This window comes from Phoxinus phoxinus, assembly GCF_949152265.1.
Source record: "Phoxinus phoxinus genome assembly, chromosome: 6".
In the NCBI taxonomy this organism is placed as follows: Eukaryota; Metazoa; Chordata; class Actinopteri; order Cypriniformes; family Leuciscidae; genus Phoxinus; species Phoxinus phoxinus.
Genome location: NC_136881.1, coordinates 36451876 through 36471437, shown reverse-complemented (window position 1 = coordinate 36471437; position 19562 = coordinate 36451876). Strand labels below are relative to the sequence as shown.

The 19562-nt window shown below is 37.6% G+C and overlaps 1 protein-coding gene across 2 annotated transcripts; it reads right to left on the bottom strand.

Moving 5' to 3' along the window:
* Window positions 1-32: 32 nt before the first annotated feature.
* ugp2a (UDP-glucose pyrophosphorylase 2a) lies at window positions 33-19183 on the bottom strand. 2 transcript variants are annotated; one of them, XM_079615090.1, is made up of 10 exons: window positions 18993-19183; window positions 15795-15922; window positions 11421-11528; window positions 7572-7757; window positions 5790-5923; window positions 4765-5062; window positions 3027-3224; window positions 2696-2938; window positions 868-972; window positions 33-791 (listed from the first exon to the last, which is right to left on the bottom strand). In XM_079615090.1, the coding sequence occupies exons 2-10, from the start codon at window positions 15891-15893 to the stop codon at window positions 684-686; spliced, it is 1479 nt and encodes a 492-aa protein (XP_079471216.1). In that variant the 5' UTR covers window positions 15894-15922; window positions 18993-19183; the 3' UTR covers window positions 33-683. The 2 variants fall into 2 exon arrangements, with proteins under 2 accessions (XP_079471216.1, XP_079471215.1); XM_079615089.1 differs by lacking the exon at window positions 18993-19183 and adding an exon at window positions 16131-16770.
* Between the last annotated feature and the right edge of the window lie 379 nt (window positions 19184-19562).

The window sequence follows — 19562 nt, the reverse complement described above, 5'->3', positions numbered from 1 at the left end:
TATTTTTGATACGTTTACCTGAGATGCAAATATAAAATAGTCAAAAATGTAATGAAATTGAGTTTATGCTTAAAACAAGACCAGATATCTGTCAGTGAGGTGCTTTTTCTTGTTTTAAGCAAAACTCAATTTGTTTTGATCAATTTCACAGAAAACAAGACTTCATAATCTGTAATTTTATATATCCAGTAAATCCATCTTGATTTTAAAAAATCTTTAGAAAATTACACTGGAAAACAAGACAAAAATACTGAGGAAGAACAGCACTGTTTTGCAGTCTGATCAGAAGATACAGTAAAAGTTATGTCCATATTCTAGTGCTTGAGAGCAGAGGTATAAGCTACTTTTTTTGTAAAATGAATTAAAAAGTAATGGATATCTGTAGGAAGTTGTGTTTTCAAACTCTGAGGTGTTGCTATTGCAACTGTGTTTCTCCCCAGACAGTTACATTTTCGAGAACATATTGACGTATTGTGTTACCTTCAATTTTCTTTACTTGGTCTTAAAAAGTCTTACATTTACCCTATGAATATACAGCCCTTATTGAAATTCACTGTGAAAAGAATGGTTGTTTTCTTATGGGAATTTAATAGTAATCAGATAGACAGACTTGAGTGTGACTATCAAAAGCCGACACACATTTCCACACACACACACATAGAAATGTCCAGGTTGTAAAGGCCTCAGTGGTCCAGGATGCGCAGGTTTCCTGAAACGATCTTGTTCTCTAGCATCGCTCCAGCCGGGATGTCGATCCTGTCTCCGTGATTGGCAATAATGATGACCGTTCCCTGTTGTACACAAACAGCGAGTTATGACACGTGTTTGTGAATGCTCTCCAACGCCTCCATGCGTATCAGTCCGTACCTTGACCGCGACTTGTTTTCCGAAGGTAACGTCCCCTGATACAGTGAGGTGATCCAGTTCCAGCATGTCTGGGATGCTCTCAAACCTTTTCAGGAAGTCTCGAACCTAGAAAGATCAATTTCTTTTGTGAGATTCAGAGTATGTTCTTACAAAATAGGCTTAAAACATATTTAAAAGGTACTTATTACTGAACAAGTAATTCAACATTTCAACTTGAATAACTGAATTATGTCTGTGAAAAGAACTTTCTAAATAAAATAGGCCTATATAAACATTTTCAATCGAAAATATTTTATTAATAAAATAATTTAAAAGCATTTAAATACTGAACAGCTCATTTTAATAACTTTATCAACATTTTTATTTTTACTAGGGCTGTCAAGCGATTCATTTTTTAAATCTAACTAATTACATGATGTGGCGATTAGTTAAATCTTATTCATCGCACCATATTTGGCTTTGAAATTATCCCCAAAAGATCATTTAAAGTCATTATTGTGTTAAATGAGAAAAGCATCAAACATAAAAAGTAGCTTTAGAAACAAAATTATTTGATTTGATTCAACATAAAATTGATTACACATAAACTTTTAGGCTACAGGGGCCATGAGGATGAGTAAATTACAGAATACAATTTTTTGGGTGAACTATAGCCTACCTTTAATGTTTTTTTTAATTACCGTAATATGGAAAAATAAAATATTTTTTAAATGAAGTGATACTCTAAATGAGAAACTAAAACTGACAGTAGGTGGCGGTAAATGTCTAAATGAGTAAATCATTGAATCATTCGATTCGTTCAAACGGCTGTTTCATTCAATAATTAAGTAAATGACTCTTTATGAATGAGCCACTGAATCATTGGTTCACCCGATTGATTCGCTCAAACGCGGATTCATTCAAAAACGAAACACCGCTGTGTGTTGCTCGGAGACTCACAACAGTTCTGCTCTGGCTTCATAGGTCATATTTTCGTTGGCATAATTGAGCTAAAACAGACAATATTGTGTCTAAAACATAACAATATTCACTTCTTATTTATTTACCTGTTGTATAAAATCAATTTCACATTTGTACTTTTGTACGATAACGAGCGCAATTTCACATGAGTGATGATTTTCGCGTGCTATTGCTTAACATCATGATATAAAAATGAGACAAAAACTCATACAGGGGCATTTTTGAGCTGATATCTTGAATTTTAGGGGCATTATAACAGCATTCAATATAGGCTCTTATCAAACAGTGAGTTGTTGCCCTGCCTCATGTTCGTCAGTAATCAACTTTATGATGAACTAACTTTACGTAGGTTTGATGCGGGGCGGGTGCGTTAATAATTTTAATGCGAAAATTTTCCCCATAACTAATTAATTGAATGAACACATTAAAATTTTTAATTTCTAATAGCCCTAATTTTTACACAAATTTCTTTAATGTTTTAAATATATAATTATTACAATAATTACAGCCTATTATTATGATATTGAGTGACTGGCTGCCTTACCTTAAAGGAACATGCCGACTTTTTGGGACTTAAGCTTATTCACCTTATCCCCCAGAGTTAGATAAGTCCATACATACCCTTTTCATCTCTGTGCGTGCCGTAACTCTGTTAGCTAAACGGCTAGGCTAGCGGTGGGTGCGTCAGACAGAGTTACGGCACGCACGGAGATGAAAAGGGAATGTATGGACTTATCTAACTCTGGGGGATAAGGTGAATAAGTTAAAGTCCCAAAAAGTCAGCGTGTTCCTTTAAAGTCAAGCGCTCTCTTCCGGTCTAAGTGGGCAGAATAAGCTCTACAGTGAAGAAGTCTGGCTCAGAGCTCACCTTGGTGAAGGAGCTGCCCAGTTTGACGTGAGGTGTTGAGGGGAACTCTCTCTTGGGGCTCATGGTCAGAGAGCCCGCATCCATGCTGTACAGGTTGGACATGACCAGCAGGAGGTCAGACGTGGTTTTGACGGGCAGAAAGCGGCTGCGGGGCACGTTGATGCCAAGCGCGTTGTCGAAGCTCTTCATGGCAGAGCCCACGGCCGTCTCCAACTGAATGACATTCAGACCGCCGTCTAGAGTCTGGAGACATAAGAGGAATAATATTTCATCATACACAAACGTCTACACAAATGTTGATATGCGTTAATGTGGAGGGTATGGTGTTCACCTTAGGGTTAACAATGATCTCCATGTCCATTGCGTTCTTTTCGTGGAGCCTTTTAATGGCCGGCAGGCTGATCCACAAGTTGTTGGTGTTGAAGATCTTGAACTTGGTGACGGATTTAAACTCATCTACGTGAGCTTTGGGCACCTGAGCGATCTCCAGCAGTCTGAGTTTACCATCATACTGCGTCAGCGTCCCACCCTGAAACAAACAACACCAACTGATCTGCATTGGCCAATGAGCTTCAAGGCCCTGATGTACTCACTCAGTTCTTTATCATTCTTCGGTTAGGGGTTAGATTGAAATACTTTTGCAGGATTATGCTGTTAGCGGACAGTCCGAATCCGCCCACGCTGCTGAAAGAGCCGTTTAGATGGATATGTAAATATGTCGTGTGCTTTCCTCACAATAGCAAAATTACACACCCCAAAAAACAGCAGTTAAGAAAGCATCTGGTCATAGCGATGTGGATTTGCACAAGCTCTGGATGTAACGGAGGCCAGCTAGTAGTCGCTGTGGAGTAAACCTCACTCCTCTGATCTCAATAGGCGCTCTAGCGACAGATGCTAGAGGCTAAAGTCTTTAGCCTCCATGTTAGAGTGCCTGACTCTCACTCCGGAGATCCGTGTTCGAGGCCCACACAGAGCGGGGCGAGTAGGAGTAGGGTTACATTGGTGCCGTGACCCGGATGGGAGTGAGGTTTAGGGGGGTGAGTGTAACGGAGGCCAGCTAGTAGTCACTGTGCGAGTAAACCTCAATCCTCTGATCTCAATAGACGCTAGAGGCTGCAGTCTTTAGCCTCCTTGTTAGACCGCTTGACTCTCACGCCGGAGGCCCGCACAGACTGGGGCGAATAGGACCCGGGTGGAGGGGTTACATGCATGCCATGTCACGTTTATTTATATAGCAATATAAAGCTGCTTGCTTTTAAACAATCTATTGTACAGTACTAAACATGTAAAAAGGCAAAAAGGCAGTGTCACTTTTGATTAGAATTACAACTTCGGCTTACAGCTTATGAAAACCTTTTCACAATATTCAAATTTTGAATTTGGGGTTTTCATAAGCTGTACGCCATAATCATCAAAATTAATACAAACAAAGGCTTGAAATATCTATATAATAATGAGTCTATATAATATATTAGTTTCACCTTTTAAGTTGAATTACTGAATTAAACAAACTTTTGCACCATATTCAAATTTTTCGAGTTTCACCTGTATAGCACTTTTAAGAAATCTATTGTAGTATATTGTAATATAAAGCAAGCAGCTGTACAGTATTAAAAAAATAAAAACAGTGTTAGTGTCGCTTTCATTTCTACTATAAAGCAGCTCTCCAGTGTGGTCGTGTTTTCACTTGCCTCCGACGTCTACGGACTGAACAGAAGAAATGAGCCGGAGAAGGTTTCCACGTCAAAGGCGGCAGAGACACGGAGCACACTTTTTTTTGTGAAATGTTTGGCAAGCTGTTTTGAACTCCCAGGAAACTTTGTTTTGCCTGATTTTGTTCTAAATTACATCACACCAGTTCATTCTTCAATTTCACTTGAAGTGTATCGGGGCCTCAGCGAAACATTTCAACCGAAAATGAAAATTCTGTAATTTATTTACCCTGTTAATCAAAACCCATCTGAACCCATAAAATAAAATAAAAATATGAAGAATGCTGCTGCAATTCGTGATGCTCTGTTTCTGCGATGCACGAATGAAATGAGGAATGCGTTGGTAACAGCCCTCACCTTCACATCAGCTCGGGTCTTATCGGTGACCTCCATGACGAATTCGCAGCGTTTGCCGCTGGCCTGGCTCACCAGATGGTTCAAGATGTGCAGGTCCACAGTGGCGCCCAGGTTATCAATGTTGGACACAAAAATGTACTCTTTCCCTTCAGCGATGAGCTTGTCCAGCAGGCCGGAGTTGTAAAAGCTGGCGTAGATGTCCCCGTGCCCGGGCGGGTACCAGGCTTCCTCATTCTCACCCGTCAGGCTCAAGTTAGTGGCCACTGGTAACAAAGACTCCTTATTGATCCTGGGATACCTGTGCAGGAGTGAAAAATAGACAAGTTGAGGTCAAGCAATTTTGAAATAATAATAATACCTCAATTACTAATGTTTTATTGTTAGAACTGATGGGTGAATCAATCTTGAAATAACAACAAACTTGAAAAAATATGAATTATTATTAACTATTAATGTTTTATTGTGAGAACCAATGTTCCCTAAAGCTGGCTGATATGTTTTTTGCATAATTACAATATATTCCATATTTTTGGGCGAAATTAACGTTCTTTAATGTGGCCATTGAGTGTTTTCTATTTAAAATATCAAACTTTATATTTACAAAAACACTGGAACAAATGATTTATCAAGACATTAGTTTCATTAACACTGCTCTAAAATACTGAATTTGACTAAATATGCGTACCGTATTTTCTGATAAATGAGTCTCACCGTTGTTTAAAAAAATAAACACGAATAAGTTGTACCGTGCATAAGGGACATTTTATTATTACATTCAGAAATAATGTAAAATACTGGTAAATAAAAGAACACCATAAACATGTTTTAGTTTCCCTCAAATTCAGAACAGAAGCCCAACTCAATTATTTAAAGCAAACACAAATGTTTTGTGTGCTTGACGATAATTGTATCATTTAAATCGCTCTGGAATACAAGTCGCTGCATGTTTCTTCTGATGATAACTTTGATGCCAGAAGATACAGTGAGTTGATGTTTCTCACTGGCCTGGATAAGGATGTGTGTACCTGCTCTGGTTGAAGGTGTGTATCTTGACGCGGTGATGTGTGTACTTCTGCAAGATCTTCTTCGTGTCCTCATCGGTGTTGAAGGAATTCATCAGCACCAGGGGCACGTCTGCATTATACGACTTATTCAGATCCTGAAAGAGAGAGATTTAGAGATATTTCATATATTTAGAGATATTTAATTATACGCACCAAAATTCTCCAGTCGCTTTATTTTTTGCTGTTCATTTGAAATACATTTTTTTATATAAATATCATATGTATATTACTGTATGACCGTTACATTAGAGCATATGATTGCATTAAGTCACTCAACTAAATTATTCAAGATGTTAAAATACGTTCTTCTCAAAACCGGGAGCAAAAATCTCAAAAAAGAAATAGCCAAGCACTGGTTGCCATTTCAATGTAGTTATATCATAGGTATTTTAAAAAATTATATTACAAAATAGTATTTCTCAAGATATTACTGTGAATTTCTTTTATTTTGTCATGTGGAAACAAACTGTTATTATGCAACTCTGGGGTAATTGGTCATTGGCACAGAGGGAAACCTTTTACCAAGGTCTGATACTGCAAACAGAGTCTTACATCATCTTAAATAGATTGCAAATAATCCAAAGAAATGTCTAAACCCACTAGATGACACATCATCCACTGTTCTGAAGTTACACGCAATTCAGTTCTGTTCAATTATAGAAAGAAATGCTAAATGCAAAAAAGTGTGGAGTCAGTATGATTTATTTTTAAAGAGGACCTATTATGCCCTTTTTAAGTTGTGCTTTAGAGTTTGGTGTCCACTAGAAGAGGTTTTCATGCTTTTCACATGTTTGACATTGTTGCAGCTCCTCTCTTCCCAGTCTGTCAGTAACGCTCGGTTTAGTTCCTGTCTCTATGAAGCCCCTCCTTCTGAAAAGCACAATGTTATCTGTTGCAGCAACGAGTGTGTTGTGATTGGTCAACCGCATGTATTTGAAATGTAGCACCCCTTAGTATAACCGCGAGTTTCTACAATCGAAACTTAACCAGGTCTCGACTCTGGGTTTTTTTGTGTGTGTTTTTTTGCAGGCGGGAATCAGGAATATTGTGTCGTGTTTGTTCCCGGAAGAAAACTCAAGACTTCAGTGGAGGCGTTTCAGGGAGTTCAGAAACAGTGACACTGATATAGAGAATAACTCCAGTGACTTTGTGCTTTATAACTTTTGCAGACCTTTTTCATGCTCACACAGCAACATTACACACTAAAGAAAGCTGAAAATGTAAAAACGCATAATAGGTCTTTAAATAAATGAATACTTTTATTCAGCAAGGATGCATTAAATTGATCAAAAAAAGTGACAGTAAAGACTGTAACAAAAGCTTTCTATTTAAAATAAATGATGTTCTTTTGAATATTTTATTCATCAAAGAATCCAGAAAAATATGAAGCAGCACAACTGTTTTCAACATGGACAATGATAATAAATGTTTCTTGAACAACAAAGCATCATATCAGAGTGATTTCTGAAGGATCATGTGACACTGAAGACTGGAGTAATGATGCTGAAGATTCAGCTTTGATCACAGCAATTAATTTTACAATATATTCAAATAGCAATGAGCTATTTTAAATTATAATAATATTTCCCACTATTACGGTTTTAATGCATTTTCTTTCAAAAACAATTAAAAAAAAAAATCTTACCAACCCCGAACCTTTGAGTTATGCGTTTACCAGTTTTTGCTGTAAATCAGTGATGCTCTTGTTACGAATAACGGCAGGAAGCGTGTGTGATGTAATACCTCGATCTGCTGTACAGTCAGGTCCAGGAAAGTGTTTTCATTCCGGACGCTGATGAGACTTTTGGGTCCTTTGCAGCCCATGCTGGTCCCCAAACCGCCATTGAGCTTCACCACAGCCAGTTTATTAAGGCTGGACGCCACATCGGCAGGAAGACCCTTCAACTTGATCTTCTCATAGGGCTGGATCTGTTGAAGCAAGAGAAACAATGAGGGAAAGACAACCATATCCACCATACACATAAACCATATCCACCATACACATAAACCATATCCACCATACACATAAACCATATCCACCATACACATAAACCATATCCACCATACACATAAACCATATCCACCATACACATAAACCATATCCACCATACACATAAACCATATCCACCATACACATAAACCATATAATTTGTCCATTGAGCTTTATATTTATCGGTATCTAGGAAACACAGTATTATTAATATTTTATTCAGGATACAGTAAGCTTGTGTGGAGTGGACTGAACACAATTCATTATCTGAATTCTGCCTCTTTGCACTTCTCACTTCAGAGATTAATAAAATGATGCGAGAAAGACCTTTGATAGTGTATTTCACGTTTCAGTCCAGGGTTTATTTACTCCAGGCAAACAGAGCTGGCCCTTTAAACTAAACTCCAAAAATCAAAAGTCATTAACCCCGCGATCATGACATTAGAGAGTAGCACACCGTGAGAGCCTGGAGAGACTGAAACAGAGACTTTCTATATGAAATATGAGCCGATTTAATCAGATCTCTCAGGATTTGTGTGTGAAGCTTTTGATACGAGCTTCCAGATCTAGATCTGCACACTTATCCACCTCAGATGAACAAAGTGTGAATTAAAATTGCGTAAAGCAAGTCTTCCTACAGCGGTTTCATCACAGTGGCAACTGTTGAATTTAGTTCACTGCTGTCAAGGCAAAAGTGTCAAAGTCTAATGACTCAGAAACTGCAAGTTGCCATTTTATTGCCTGTGGTCCACAAGTCTAGTATTTACCAGTCTACTCTTTAAAACAATTAAAAATGACTTAGATCTCTAGGCTTAAGAAATATTACAATATAAACAAGTGAAGATTAACTGACAGCATTTGTGGCATAATGTTCATTACCACAAAATTAACTTCCAATTTCTTCACATTTCATTTTTTAAAGCAAAAATCTTGTTTACACTTATAATGGAAGAGAGTGGCGCCAATTCGTAAACATTTCGTAAACAATTCGTAAACGGCATTACGCAGAAGCTAGGATTGTCTTTTCTTCCCTATTGTGACATTTATCCAGGCGAAACGGCTTTAAGAACAAGAATAGATGTAGGGCGGGACTTGATTTCGTCCATGGGGAATTGATTGGATGGTTGTGGTTTGCTATTGGTGGATCTCATGTGAGTGACAGGTGGCCCCGCCCTCACGCCAGTAAACGCATCATCAGAGAAGAGATGAAATGAGCTGCAAGAGGGAGAGGAAGTTTTTTTGATGAAAGATTATGAGGCACATGAATTTATAAAAAAAAATAAAAAAAGATGTGCACGGATAAATCATTTAAAATAAACTGCAATATTCCATAAAAAAACAAGAACATTCCATTATGATTTCATAATGACTTTAAAATACTAACTGCATACTGCTTGTTAATATGATTAAATTAAAAAAATAAAACATAAAAAAATGACTATTTATACTTTTATTTCCTTATTAATGTATAATTATATTTTTTTCCACATTTATTTATTTTTTCATTGATGTCTACATTTATTTATTTATACATTTATTTATTTACGCATTTATATATATATATATATGGATATATATGTATGCATTTATTTATTTATACAATAAGGAAATTAAAGTATAAATTTGTTTCTGTTTTTTTTTTTTTTTTTTTACATTTCTTCGCTTATTTATTTGATTTATTTATTGATTTATTCATTTTTAATTTCTGCAGGTTTGGTCCTCCAGGATAAAGCCACATTTATTTTTTGTGGTAGTCAACATTTATATTAACCTTAACTTGTACTGAACCAGGAATATTCCTTGAAATGTCAATAGATGCTCTTTTTGGACCGGAGAGAAGCTTATAAAAGAGTTCCTGTTCTATACAGTACACTGCATTTCTCAAATCAATGTCTCTTTATATAACCCCTTTACAAGAAGTACACTCAAGGTGACTGTTAAAACCACAGGCCAAATATAGGGTTTCAAACCACCTCTCTCCTTACTGAACATCTGCCAACAAAACTAAACATTTGAGACGTCGTTCGAGAAAACGACACACACATATACACAGCTGACCGATCAAGCATCCAGCCAATGAGCGCTTCCCCGCATGAGGACTGACCTACAACCATTGAGAATTATGCTTTACGCCTCAAAGCTGGTCTAGTAGCAGCCGTGAAGTTTATTTGGTAATGGGTCTGATGAGTGTCGATGTAATGGAGCTGATTTCAGATCAGCCTGAACTTGTGCTGTGCTGTAACATGAGTTTCACAACGGCTGTGTGAAAAGAAATGTCAGCCAAAGTTGTGGGATGCTGGAAGTGCTGTGCTATTCATAGTTAACCTTCAGTGTTTGTGGAGGGGCCGTGGTTATTTGGGGAGGGGATCAACAGGGAAATGTCACGGGCTTGATAAAGCACCCATACACAAGCTCTGCAGCGGCTGCTCTCGCTTTCTCGCTGTTCAGGGGTCATGTGTGAATGTGGTGACAGGAAAGTTGCAGAAGCACATGTAAAAAATATGTAATATTATATAATTTTGTATTATAAAAAGGACATCTATTTAGGACAACTGTTCGAGTTGGATTACATTATATGTAATCTATATCTAAAATGTACAGTGGACAAATCTAAAATACTAAATAATAATAATAAAAAATTAAAAAAGGAAAAAATGCTGGTTTTGAAGTAAAACATGAAAAAAGATTTCATTTTGTTCATAATTTTTTTAAAGAGTTATTATCATTGTTAAAACTAACAGTTCTGTTAATTGAAATAAAGCTGGAATAAAATAAAATATAAATATTAGTTAGAAAACTTTAAACACAAATATCAGAAATGCCGCCTTGGCAAAACACTAAAATAAGTTTAAGTTAAAGAAGTAAAATGAACTGGAAACAAAATAACTAAAAAATAAAATCTAAAACGAAATAAAAATAAAAATAGAACTGAAATAAAAATAAATATAAAAAAACTAATAAAATGACAAAAGCACAATGAAATTGCTCAAAATTAAACGAAAATTAACATGAAATATAAAAATAAAAGCTAATTCAAAATATTAATAAAACTAATAAAACTGGTCATATAATGTAACATTGCTGAAACAATATCTATTTTAATATATATATATTAAAAAATCATCTAATATATACAGTAGAGGCCTAGGAAATTTGACATCTTAACTCTGTATTCAAATATTATTAAAATGTGTTAAAGATTGTGTAATCATGTTGAGTAATTGTCCTTGGAGTCAATTCTTTTATTTGCGATAACGCAATGAAACATGCAGAATTGTGCAGACATAATTTTTGGCCAGGCTGTAATACAAAGAAATTATGAACACGTGCAAAAACAAGAGAGAACCAATACATTCTTAATAATTGATAATGTTTGCATAGTAAAATAAAAGCTGTAGCTGTAGTATTTCTTTTTAGCCAAATCATTTTGTCATATAAATTCCTTAACTATATATATATATATTTAAATATGACATTCATTCATCATATTTTGATTTTAGAGTCATTAAAAACAAATATCCCCTCCAGACATCACTTTTGGCAACGACTGTATATCTTAATATCTCATGTTTAATTCCTTCCTTTAATCTGATCTGACTCACCGAGTCTTCGGGTGGTCTCTGGATCTTGGCCCAGTCCACAGACGGTCCCTTCTCCTGAAGGAAACGGTGAAAGAGCTTCTTGAAGCCCTCAAAGTCCTTCCTGGAGATCTGCAAGAGCACAAATACGCAGATTACAGAACTTTTTTTTTTTTTTTTTTTTTTTACAATTTCAGTACATTTTAAGTTTGGTCGAACGTTAAGCTCTATATCCTGAAGTTCAATATTCAATCATTTGTATTCTTTCAGGGCCAATGATGAAACAAAGTCTCCGGAGTCACTAGACAGGCTAACAATTGTGAGGGTTTTGGGAAGCTGTCGGCCTAAATGTCGACCAGACCTATGAGTAGAAACTAGTCTTGTCCCATAGACTGCCATTGCAAGCGCATTACTGTACAGAGTATATAAATCTTTCCTTTGTTTTTACAAACTGAACACACTACTCCATAGAGATGAACTTGTATTAAAACTGGAATATTCATTTAATGGTTTATTAAATTAATAAAAAGCATTAGAATATTGAATCTATAAGGTATCGATTCAGAGTTATAAAGCATTCAGAGTTACGGATGTGTAATTAATCTTATTCCTAATTACTCTGTACTGTGCAGCATAAAAGCATAATTAATACTCTGAAGAGTCTCCTTTAACCTTTAGACTAAGCCTTCTGGTGCTTCATCATGGGACGACAGACAGTAATTAAGGTTCACTGCCTTCATTAGGTCACAGTTTTAAAAAACCCTCATGAATAAGTCAGCATGCTGTGGGTGCCGTAACTGATCACATTATTAACAGCAGTTTCATTGTGAATAAACATTTCAAAACTAGGCTGAATACTAGAATAGATTTCCAATGTGCACAAGACTTCGAATGAATCACTTCCAAATGAGTTTAGTTTGTTTTTTTGTCATATTAATGTCAATGAATGTCTTTGATAAAAAATTGTTTTATATAATTTGAAGAAATTGTTTAAAATGCATGTACCAAATTCTTAGAAATATAAACTTTTTTTTAATTTATGTTAGCTACATTTTTGAAAAACATACATACTATTTTCAAAATGTGTTTAATTTAATGGCTCTAAAAAAGTAAATTGGTGTAACCTTCAAGCAAACCGTAATAATATATTTACCTTACACCTTAATAAATGCACGTTTACACATCATAATAATTATTTTCAAACGTTTCAAGGTAAAAAATAGGTTCTCTTTCATCATCTTGTGCTCGAGATCCACTATTATAGTTAAAATATAGTCCACTATTTTTCAGTATTTTTGGATCAGCCTCCGCAGGATTAATTGTCATACGAACCATTTATTCTTGATCGTATGACCTTCTTGTTCCCTTCGCTATTTCTCCCTGTTCTACGGCTGCCTGTCTGTCGGATTACTCGTTTATTTCTTCAGTGGCTCTCCTAAAACCACAACGGCTACCCCCGGGGAGAACCAGTCCCGTGCGGCGCCCTCATCGCCGCTAGGGATTCCCATCCTTACTGTGTGGTGTGAATGGGCCTTAAACACACTGAAGAGGTTACTGACTTCCGAGTACTGTAGCTATTGCCTGGCGCTCCCCAAGAAAATCCCGCGGCTTTACCCGATCTGTCCTCTTTGAGGTTTTGTGAGCGAGCAGCTGCTCGCCTCAAAATCAAATGGCCGGCCCCTTCAAAGTACCTCTGACCAAGAACGGGACGTCTATAATGGGGAAACTCCTGGGACCCTCTCCCGGCCCTAGAAAGTAGTTTTTCCCTGTCCTGCCTACATGTGCTAAACACATCAAACATAGCTGGGGAGACCCGTTCGACCTCAAACACGGTCTCGCGGGTCTGGACGTTAAGGATATGACAACTCAAGAGGGCCATCGAGCGCCCTCTATCGCCAGGCCCCTTAACCTTTCTCAAGATGGGCTGCTCATCCCTCCTAAGCCTGTTCTCCCCGACAAAATGGATCGCTTTCCACGTCCATCCACCAGGCCTCTTATAAAGCCTCGGCCTTAGCCTTAGCTGTACAACGTCTCCTCCCTGCTTTCCACTTACCAGACCGAGCTCCTGGTCGACATGGGAGAACAACGGGACGTGCGCTCTCTGGAAGGAGATCGTCACTATTAAATGGCCTCGTTCTAGGTAATGGCCGTCAAGAGAACGTAACTGTGACGGCCCGGGGATGGGTCATGTGATGGGTGTCTGACGAATCAGGGAAGGATACGCCATGACTGATGACACCCAATCATAGAGCTGAGCTTGAACCTCTGCGTCATCATTTGTAAAGTCCTCCGTTTTGACCGTCTTCACTAAAATGCCCTCTGGAGATTCAAAACGCAAAACGGGGTCGGCAGCGTTTCTAAACTTCTCCGTTTTAGGTCTTCGTTTTTGCCGTTGTAGACTGGACGGGAGGTGCAAACGTAGCAAAAGGTCTCTGTTTCTAAACGAAAACGCAGTAGTGTGGATGGGGCCTTAGAAAGCCAGCACCGCGCCAGACGCCCTCTGTGCTTCCACCTATCCCCCCTGCTACCGAACGCCATTTCCATAATGCAGACAGGGCTATTAAATCCCGCTGGAAGCCACCGGGTTAGCTTCGTATTCCCTCGTTCAAAAGACGGAGGCTATCTGTCGGCGAGACTTGTCAGTGTGTGCCCACCTCTGTGTGCACAGGCTTCACTGTTCCCTGTGTTGCCCAGTGTGTGCTTTTATCAGTTTTTTTCTGAAAGCTGCTGTCCTTCGAGGCAGCTTTGCTCTTGGCCTTGGCATCAGCTAAACGTGTCAGTGAGCTACATGCACTCTCGGTGCATTCCTCGTGCACTAAATTCTCTCTTAGGTTTTCCTTAAACCCAATCCGGCTTTTATGCCTAAATGCTTCCCTGCGTTCACATCGGAGGTGTTGAAACTGTTTTCTTTTTACACTCCGCCTTTTTCCTCCACCGAGGATCAGAGGTCCTGTCCTGTTCGTGTCTTACGGTCATATATGACCAGGACCAGTGCTTTCCGGAAGAGCGACCAGCTCTTTATTTCATGAGCATCCCCACACAGGGGGAGTCCCATATCTAAGCAACAGCTCTCACATTTGGCATATGAATCTAAGGGAGTGTCTCTTTTGCCTTTCCAATTATACATTGGAGTAAAGGAACAAAGGGTGAATGGCCGTCAGGTTACGCACATTCATATCACCAAGCATGCATTTACATTCTTGCCTGGGTGTGTGTGTATATATATATATATATATATATATATTGCATGGTTTATTTTCATGCGTGTGCCTCATACATATTTCATGTCCTGCACAGCAGTTATGTGTGTGCGTCAGGGATGCAAGGTGCATGATTATGGGACGTGTCAGACACCGCCTCCTTGGGACGACCGTCCTTCTCTGGCTTACAGAACCTCACTGTGAGTGTATTGGGTAAACAGGGAGTTGTCCATGTCTCTCCCATAGGTGGATCTCGAACATGAGATGATGAAAGAGAACAATATGTTACTGTTGTAACCCCGGTTCTCTAAAACATTGAGCGCAGAGATCCACCAGATTTGCCCCGCTTGCCGCACGAGAAGGGAATATACTGTACTTACTGGAGAACAGCAGCGCATGTTCTGCCTTCTGCAGAGGTCAGGTACCGATCCCTCCACTCGATGTTTCAGAGAACCGGGGTTACGACAGTATAAAGTCCAATTCTAATTGGAAAAAAGACTGACTTTTCCTCAGAATCGTGACTTTATAACTCGCAATTGCAAGTTTATATCTCGCAATTTTGAATTTATAACTCGCAGTTGCATTTTTATATCTTGCGATTCTGAATTTATAACTCGCAATTCCGAGTTTATATAACGCAATTCTAAATTAATAACTCGCAATTGCGATTTCATATCACACAATTCGAAATGTAAAACTCGCAATTGCAATTTTATATCTCGCAATTCTGACTTTATAACTCACAAATTGTATTTTTATATCTCACAATTCTGAATTTATAACTCACAATTGCAAGTTTATATCATGCAATTGTGAATTTTTAACTCCTAATTGCATTTTTATAACTCGCAATTCTGAATTAATTTATAACTCGCAATTGCAAGTTTGTATCACGCAATTCAGTGAAGTAGTTTTGTTACCGTATTATCTTTTTTTCTAAAAAAAATTCCCATAATGTGAGATAAAAAGTCACAATTACCTTTTTTATTTTTTATTCAGTGGTGGAAACGAGCTTGGTTGCTGACCCTTAAAACAACAAGTCTATAGCACGTTTCCTTTCTGCTAGGTAAACGTATGTGTGATGATATATCTGGGTAAGTTGGGCGTTAGAAATGCATATGAAGTCAAGGACAGAAGAACCACTGGGACTTGTTTGTCACCTCAAACGAGCACACGGTTTGCAGGACAAGGGTCTCACCTCCGCCTCCGGTGTCTTGGCGGTGGTCAGGAGCTTCTCCAGATCTGTGTGCATGGAGTTCTCATGCTGCAATCTCAGCTTCTCCTGAAACTCCGCCATACCAGCATTAGAGCTGCTTCTATGCAGATCTGACATGCAAACACAAGGAACAGAGAACATTATTTCCAACATTAAAAACTGATGATTATTATCATTCCTAAGAATATTTAGTCCTACCATGGTTTTCGGTTCTCTGAAGTACCATGAGTATCATGTAAACAATGCATATATCAGAGTAGCATTATTATCATCTAACATCATTGTACCACCACAGCAGGCTATGAAGAAAAAACTTACCAGCAACAAAAGACATGTTCAAGAACTTCTGACAACTCTCAGATTTAAAAATCAAAACAAAACAGTATCAATCCTGAATGAATTTCACCAGTCTAGAAAGGTCCAAATCATCAACTGTTGTACGGTTCCTTCTAGTACACTACATAAAACTACAACAGCCTCAATGTGCAGTAATGCTTTGAGAACCGCAGATAGTAAAAACGAAAAGCTACAAAGTGTTCAAAACAGTGCAGCATCCGAACTCCAAGCGAAGCCTCTGTACAGCCTGATCAGATGAGATTTCAGACACATTCACAGACTGTCATGCTCATTGCTCAGGACACCCGATCAGGGCTTTGTAACGCACTGCTGCAATGACCGAACCGCTGAAGGAGATGCGCAGAGAGAGAGAGAGCGAGAGAGAGAGAACAACGCATGATTCTTTTAATAAACTCCAGCACTGCCCAGTGCCCACCCGACACGTCACGGACTCGGGAAAAGGTAAATAAGTCCAGAAACAGTGAACAACTCTACAGTATTTGATGTTTCAGTTGAATTATTAATCGCTACACCATCGCTTTGTCACGTGCAGCAAGAACTGGACGCTGTGGACATCTGAGACACTGGATGCGTCCTGACTGAGCGCTGGACGTTCGAATAGAACGCGTTCTAAAATCTGACCGTGCAGGGATTTTGATTCATCCGATCCCAGTGACTGGAATCTTCTGAATTCGTTCACTAAAACGTTCGTTTACTCGCCTTTTCTGTTGGTAAAATGATTTGTTATAAAGTGAATCCGATTCGTAAAAAAACCCCCAGAGTTTACCCAAACAAAGTAGGCTAATTCCTCTTTATTCATTTTAATTGTGATTGTGTCTGTCAGTGATTCTTCCGCCTCCATTCTGTCCTGGTTGTGAATGAGAATTCTTGTTCAGTGAATCCCGTTCACACTCAAAACTGTTTAGTGAAACTGTTATTTTAGTATCGAGATAGACTACTAGCCTAGTTTTATTTTTATTTTATTTTTCGTTTAAAAAAAAAAGTTGCAATTACCTTTTTTTATTTTTTTTTATTCAGTAGTGGAAACTAAGTAATGCCAAAGCCGTCAAAATAATAAATAAATTATATATATATAGCAACAAAGAAATGTAAAAAAAACTAAAACATAAATAAATATACAAATATATTTTAACAAAAATGAATGGGTATTTATATGTTTATTTCCTTATTTATGTATTGTATTTTTTCCCATATTTATATTTTTGTATTCTTTCATTTATTCATATGGTAATGAGGGGGCGTGGTTTGCCTTAGACATAGCAATCGAGCTCAGAGTGTTAAGTGCAACCGCAAACTCACAATTCATTTTCAAGAATTCTCTTACAGCACAAGATAAAAAGCTGCTGCTTGTCAATGACAAACCAGATTATTACCTATTACCTTTTTCACAACCAATACAACTGCAGTTGGCTTTATATGATCTAAAACAACACAATATGATACTCGCATTGATTACTAAAAACGGCTTAATGTACTAAGACAGTGATATTGGATGACCAAATTAAGCACACACCTGATTAATAAAGCATACAGATGAACAGAATAACTTAGAATATGAAAGCGATGAGTTTAATTGCACGTTAAGCATTTTCCTCCCATAGAAAACCGTTATAAAGAAAAGGCTTAATGTGGCTTAATATGCATCTGCTTTCTTGTACATATAGGCCTACATCTTACAATCTGTATACTAAATTTGGTACTTCAATATCACCATCTTACTCTTAGTCCATTAAAGCCACGTTAAGCATTTTCTATGGATTTATATGCGCGGAAAACGTTTAACATGCAATTGAGCTTGTTGCGTTCATATTCTGGGCTCTTCTGCTTGATTGTACATAGTATGTTTTTTTTAAATAAGTTTACTGAATATTGACTTTTATACTGTCCTAATTCACACACTTCCATGTCTGTTATCAGATCATGTGAAGATCCAGTTTCTGTACATGTGTGCCAAGACATTTTAGAAATGGATGATATTTGCAGCCATGTCCTGGATATGGTCATCAACATATATACATATACAGTTATGGTAATATTAAATGACTTTAACCGTGATATAGGAATGTGGCTATATTGCCCATCTTTAAGTCACTGTGGCCTCAAAGCTTCACCGTTGCCACTCTGAGCTTGATTGCTATGTCTGAGTTAAAACACGCCCCCTCATTACCATATGGACGATTGTTTTTAATAAAAAATAAAATAGAAGTTATAAATAAATAAATGTGTGTGTGGGAATAAATGTATAAATGAAAAAAATAAATGTGGAAAGAAATAAGCTTTTTCCGTTTTTTATTTATTTATGCTCTTCTTACATTTAATTGTATATTTATTTCTTATTTTCGAGGTTTTGGCACTCCATAGGAAACTTCCATAAGCATGCCACTTTAGTAATTTGACCACTTTAAGGTTGTTTTAGCAGTTCGTGATTCTTCTAGCTGTTTTTGAACGCAATAACTGTTTGAAATCCCCCTTTAAATGTCGACTGAACAATAACAGTCGACTGAGTTTTACTGATACAGCACACAGCAATGGCATGAGGGGGAGTACGCTTTTCCTGCTAATACAGACCTAAATAACTGCTTCTGTCTGTCCAAAAACAACAAAAGTCACAAATAACCTCCTTTTCCAGTTGATAGGATTAAATCTGTCATGAACTTTGCCCTACAAGAACTCAAAGCTCAATGGCCCCTTGCAAGCAAACACAAGCACTGCCCACACAGATAGTGGTGTGGAGGGGTTGGGGAACTATAATACTCAAGCACATCTAGACAGCAGACAGGCTTGCTTTGCTCATTTTTTGCCAAGCCATGCGAGGATACTCACGTCCAGTGCACAACACGCTGCTTCAAGGGCGGAAGTGTCACAAGAAATCGGTGTGTGGGAATGATGTCTGTTCACGGACCAATCCGAGCAGGGGGCGACCTGGCTCGACCAATCAAATTACAGCTATTTGGGTTTATTTGTTGATAGCGTTCGACAGAGCAAGCATGTGAAACAGCGTCATCTCTTGGTTATGCAAACAAACACACAAAACACTTTTATTTGATCCGTGCTGTTATTTTATATAAAAATATATATACTTTGCTAAATCATAATTTATCACAATTATGATATAAAATGAGAAATTATGACCAAGTCATATTTATGAAAGTCGAAATCGACATTATTATACAGTTATAATTATGACATAACAGTGGAAATTGGGGAGAAAACCCCCCCGAAAATTCTAAATTTCTTATATCTTGATTTAGAATTGATGGCATTATTGCAACCTTTTATATGACAAAAATTGGAAATGATCTCATTTGAATCATAGTAGCTGTCATAGCTGATTTCTTATCTGATATTTATGACTTTGTATGTCCTAATTTTAAATTTTCATCTCACAAATAT